General features: G+C 46.6%; 1 protein-coding gene across 1 annotated transcript; it reads left to right on the top strand.

The window, feature by feature from the left end:
- Nucleotides 1-1,459: 1,459 nt before the first annotated feature.
- Nucleotides 1,460-4,302, top strand: LOC127038883 (natriuretic peptides A-like). Its single transcript, XM_050931955.1, has 2 exons — nt 1,460-2,034; nt 3,859-4,302. The coding sequence occupies exons 1-2, from the start codon at nt 1,915-1,917 to the stop codon at nt 4,300-4,302; spliced, it is 564 nt and encodes a 187-aa protein (XP_050787912.1). The 5' UTR covers nt 1,460-1,914.
- The last annotated feature ends 1,304 nt before the right edge of the window (nt 4,303-5,606 follow it).

The raw sequence follows: 5,606 nt of genomic DNA, 5'->3' as shown, positions 1-5,606 counted from the left end.
CATTGAAGAATGAGAAGAAAAAAAAGAAATGAATCGCTGCTCATTAAGTGAGTACCCTCCGTCCTGTGCACAGAGTGAGGGAGGGGTTTCGTGGAGGGAAAATAATCTTTAATAACACCCTCAACTAGGATCGTAAAGCACAGCACAAGGGGGCTGATTTAAAGGTGCAAAATCACCATTAATGCTGACATTTCCTAACCTCTGAGGGCTTGGCTTTGTAACCTTAATGAAGTTTTATTTTACACGCACAAATATATTTACAAATTGTTAGAAATACACACAAAGTGTGTGTATGTGTGTATATACATTATACACGCACACACCCACCACTACATCCTACACACTAATATATAGATAATTATCACTGTTATTTATAAATATTTGCATAATCTGTAGGGAGATTCTTTTCACTAATTGATTGTCTTTTTAAGATGAAACAAATTCGTTTTAGATTAGACTGGGAAATCCATTTCCCTCAGAAATCCACTGCTCTGCTTCAGCTTTATCTGATTCAGAAGAACCCAGGCAGTCAGCTTAGAAGAGAATGTTATGTGTCGGAACGTAGATCTCCCCTGTATATCTATAAATGGAATCATTTTTATGGCCTCTTGTGTTTTAAGCACAAGGTTGAAGGGTGAATTCATGATAGAACAATATTTTCCTAAGGAATCTAATTTGACCATCATAGTTAAGCATTCTGGCTTTTAGTTAATATTGAAAACTTCAGATCTCTAAGAAAAAAAAACCCCAAATATTTAATACCATATATGCATGTGTGCACTCCACACATTTTTTTAGGGCCAGATACCAAGCAGCATCTGTCCCCATAGCACTTACGTGGAAGTCAGTGTGACTACTTGTGGAATGAGGTGCTATTCTGCACAAAGGCATCAGAATCTGGCCCTCAGAGAAAACTATTCCTGAACCTACGATTGCTTATCATGCTGTAGCCAAATTCATTTAGAGCCAAAACCTGCAATTCATGCTTAGACAACATACCCATTGACCTGAAAATGTGGCCCTTGATATATATATCATACACACACACAGATTTTATAGCTATCTAGACTAGTGACCTGATTTTCAAAATGTGCCAAGTACCCACAATTGCCACTGAAGTAAAGGGGACCTGGGGGTACTCAGCACCTCTGAAACATCAGCCTAAAGGTTCCATTTGGGTTGCAATGGAGGGGTGAGAGCAGAGGAAAGAGGGATTGGGGCCCCTTTCTGGTAGGGGTTGTGCAAACAAAGACAATCCCAATAGTGAGATTCCCCTCTAAAGCTACTGAGAAGAGAAGAGCCCCAGGTCTGGGGTTTTCAGCATATGCCATGGTATGCAGCAGCTGCACATACTCCATATATAGAAGGGGAGTCTGTCCAGTGCCTCAAATTTACTGTTAGGAGATCAGTCTTCTTCAGATTCTACCTCCCCAAAGTCCGTGCCTGGGATCTTTTCCTTTCCCTGTACAAGGTGATTTCCCTCCCAAAAGCTCCTGATTAAGAGTTCAGAGCAGTTTCAGGGCTATTCCCCCCACAATCTCCATGAATCTGACCACAGGGGTCTCTCGTAACAAAATTGCTAAGAATTTCCAACTGGACTCTAATCTCAGCGCCTGGTATCAAGAGGGGGGAGAGTGACATGAAATCACTGACTTGTGACATACATTCCTCAGCGGCAGCAGCTGCCTCCTAATGACAGCTAATAAAGGGAATCTTCTCCTGACTGAGCTGCATGCCTGCCATGGGACTGGAATGTGCCCCCGATAAATCCACAGATAACCTAGGAAGCAGGGATCACACCCAAACGGTATAAAAGACCAGCCCGAGGAGGGAGAAAACAGGACGAGAGAAAGAGAGACCTGAAGGGACATCTCAGAAGAAGCCTGAGCCCATTGTCCAAACCGATCCAGAGGGATGGACACTAAAGGTTCATTTTCCTGCGGGATCCTGTTGCTGCTGCTCATGCAGTTCCAGTCCAGCAGAACCAACCCCATCTATGGCCTCAGCCCAGCCAAAGAACTGGCCAGCATGGAGGTGAGGACTCTTTGCTTTGTGTCGTTAGACTCTCTAGGGCTCAGCCAAGCACGGTGTGGTGCCAATACCATACTCAAGTGCAGTAAAGTAGCTAGCATAGACTCACAGGGGACAAGGTGACCCAGCCAATTGCACTGTCAGCTCCAAACCATTTGAAGATGGGGCTCTCACATCAGAGAACCCAGAACCCTTGAGTGACAGATCCCTTCAGCTAGCGGGTTCATCTGATGATCCTTGGTGGTAGCAGGGATGAAGAGGGTCCTGAGGCTATGGAACATTTGCCTCTTCAATACAGAAACTGTCTTCCATTAAGGCTCTAATAGAACTTAGGGACATTCCTCTAGAAGGAATTATAAAGGGATCCGTGTAGCTTTATAAGAGGAGACAGCGGGTTTTTGGAGATGAGGTCTCTCATACGATTTCTCTCACTAAGGTACAGGTGCGCCAAAGCAGAAGACAGTGTGTGCACTCACATTTGGGAAATACAAGGAAAGACCCAGGGTTTGTGTGGGCAGGAGATGAGCAGGGGATTGGGGCAGATGGGTGGGATCTTTTAGAATATTCATTACTTTTAAAAAATGAATGATTTGATCACAGAGCTGGATTCCCTCAGAAAAGCCCCCAGAGCTAGGAAATTATTATGCACCTATGGGATTTATAGTGTCCATTGCCATAGCAACCAACATTCAGGTTCCGTCATGCATGATGAAGGATCTCAGGGACTTCAATAGGATTATATCTTTGCTTAAAGTTAAGCATGTGCTTAAGTACTTTGCTGGATTGGGACGGGTGTGAGCAGCCCTGCACAGGACCAAGCCCTTAAAGAACAAACTCCCTAGAAGTATTAGAACCACCTTCCAGAATAAAACAGGCAAAAATTAAGCCAAACTGCTAAATTTTGCGTGCAGCCACATAGCTAGGTTCTGGCTCTTGCAAAGTGCCCAGAGGAGAGAACCCCATAGGCAGCGCCCTCCAGAAGGTAGCTGCTCCCTGGAGGGGGTTGAAACATAGGGACAGCAAGAGGCTCTGAGCTGTTTTGAGCTGCCCTGGAAGTGAGACCTGATTCCACATTATTCAGGGCTTTGAAACTCATCTTGAGTGATGAGTGATCCTCAGACGTGAGCAGGAAGCCAGTGCAAACACTTGCGTGCAGGCTTTCTAGATGTGTGCACCCCATGCAACCGTACGGGGTAGCAACACTGTTCCACACCAAGGGCAGATTCTGGGGGAGATCAAGAGTTTCTTTCTGTAAAGCCCCTCGCAACAGCCTGGTGGGTGACAGATGCAGGTGACCCCTTCCGAGGTCTGGAGAAGAATGGGAAAGCTGACAGCTTTTTGGCCAGCTACAGAGGAGCACTGCAGGTCACTTCTGGTAGCTAAGAACCTGGAGCAGAGATGGACCCAAAAGTACATTGAGGCAGCGAACCACCCCTTCCATCTTAGGGCATGTGTACACAGCACCGGGGAGGGTGCCTCTCGGCAGGGGTAGACAGATGTGCTAGCTCTACTCAAGCCAGGATGCTAAAAATAGCAGTGTGGCTGTGGTGGGGGAGAGGGGCTCAGGCTAGCCGCCCAAGCACAACCCTGCCCAGTCCCCCGGGTATGTGCTCACACAGGGGCAGAGTAACAAGACTGTAGGGTCTGGGTTGGATAAAGATGACAGAGGTGAGGTGACCCTATAGCTCAGCCTGCACACAGTCTCTTCCGGCTCTCTGGCAATAGGATGACTGCTATTTTCAGTGGTTAGGCAAAAGTTGAGCATATAGGAAGGCAAGGGGAAAATCTACAAGGACGGGTGTTTCAGTCTGTGCCCTTCTCTCGCAGGCTCTGTTGGAGAGGCTGGAGGACAAGTTCTCACTGATGGAGGCCCTAGAGTCCAACCCTGATCTTCAGGAGCCTGAAGCTCAGCAAGACACTCCACCAGAACTCTTCAATGACAACAGTGACCAGCAGCCCGAGCCCAGGCCAGCCCCCAGCGCCCGTCTGTCCTATAGCGACCCCATCCTCAAGCGACTGAGGGGGCTCCAAGCTCCCAAGATGATGAGAGACTCAGGCTGCTTTGGGAGAAGAATTGACAGGATCGGCTCTCTGAGTGGAATGGGCTGCAATGGTGAGTCCCTCCTAACCCAACTCATTATAAATGGAGGATTATTTCTGTGGGTTACCGTAGCTCCTAGGAAGCCTAGTCAAGGACCAGCACCCCATTGTGTTAGGTGTTGTACAAACTCAGAGCAAAAAGATTCTCTTTGTTTGGACCTTACAGCTTAGAGACAACCCAATGGACATCTCTGTCCACCCTGTCATCTGCTCTCATTCCCACTCCTCTCCTTCCTGCTCATTACACATCTCACTCCTTTTGCCTTAGCCTCTCTTCCCGTCCTTTCCTCGCTCTTATCTTCGGGCCTTTTACCACCTACCCCTACGTCTAGAACTGTCCCCTTACACCAGGCTCCCTTCTCCAAATTCAGCCCTGAAACCCACCTCATACTTCTCCTGAACTGGCCGCCTGTGTCCTGTCCAAAGTTTATCTCCCTTTATTGAGACTATGCAGTGAGGACCTTCTTGTCTATGGCTCTGATCTTGCCATTGGATCTATTCAGCTGGGAGCTGCATGGGCACAAGGGGTCATATGTAGGATCTAAGCCTATTTTTGCACATCATCATCATGCAAATTAGTGCCACTAGATATGTTTATTTAATTAGTGGTATTAATAGCGTAGGGACATGGCAAGGTGCCTGGATACCACGGTGATAGGCACAGCATAAAAACCTGGATAGAGAGATGCTTCTGCTACCAAAGACCTCTTGCTTTTAAAGAAATGATGCCCACTAGTGTAGGCCCGCAATTTGGCTTTTGCCTTTAAAAAAGGAAAACATTTAAAACAAAAGCGTTTTAGTGACATTTGTTTAGAAGAACCTCAGTATCAACAGTGTTTGATCTGGACGTACCCACTTCCCCACCCCTGCCAATGGGGGTTGCAAACCAGTCGTTGCAGCATTAGACTAGGGCACGAGAACCTGAGAAAATTAGACTAACTGGTCTGTTTTCATTGACCGATCTGAGCGAAGCATAACGTGTAAACCCAATCGCAGCAATGGGAAGAAGTAATTTAGGTGATGGCTACATTACAGACTTCTGCCGGCATGGCTGTGTTGCTCAGGGCGGGACGAGGGGTGATTTGTGACCAACTGAGCTGTGCCAGAAAAAGCCATGGGTACAGATGCAGTTATCTCAGTGAAACTGTGCTTTTATGGCTCAGAACGGAGAGGGGGAAGGGGTTGGAATAAATTATGCCTGCAAAAGCCCAGCACTTTACTGGTACAGGAAAATACCAGTATACTATACAGACGAGGCACTCCTGGTGCGGACATGGCCTAAGATTTTTTACAGTTTTCAGAGCCAGAGCCTCAGCTGGTGTAAACTGGCTTCATTGGCTCAACAGAGCCACGCTGATTAACACCAGCTGAGGATCTGGCCCTAATTTTAATAATCTACAGTGGGTATTAGTAACAAAATAATGTTTTTGCAAGTTTGTTTTATTATAATTAGGCTTGGCAGAATTTGATATTCT

Source organism: Gopherus flavomarginatus, chromosome 21, assembly GCF_025201925.1.
Source record: "Gopherus flavomarginatus isolate rGopFla2 chromosome 21, rGopFla2.mat.asm, whole genome shotgun sequence".
Lineage (NCBI taxonomy): Eukaryota > Metazoa > Chordata > Testudines > Testudinidae > Gopherus > Gopherus flavomarginatus.
The sequence above is the reverse complement of the archived record's forward strand: the minus strand, read 5'-3'. Positions and strand labels throughout refer to the sequence as shown.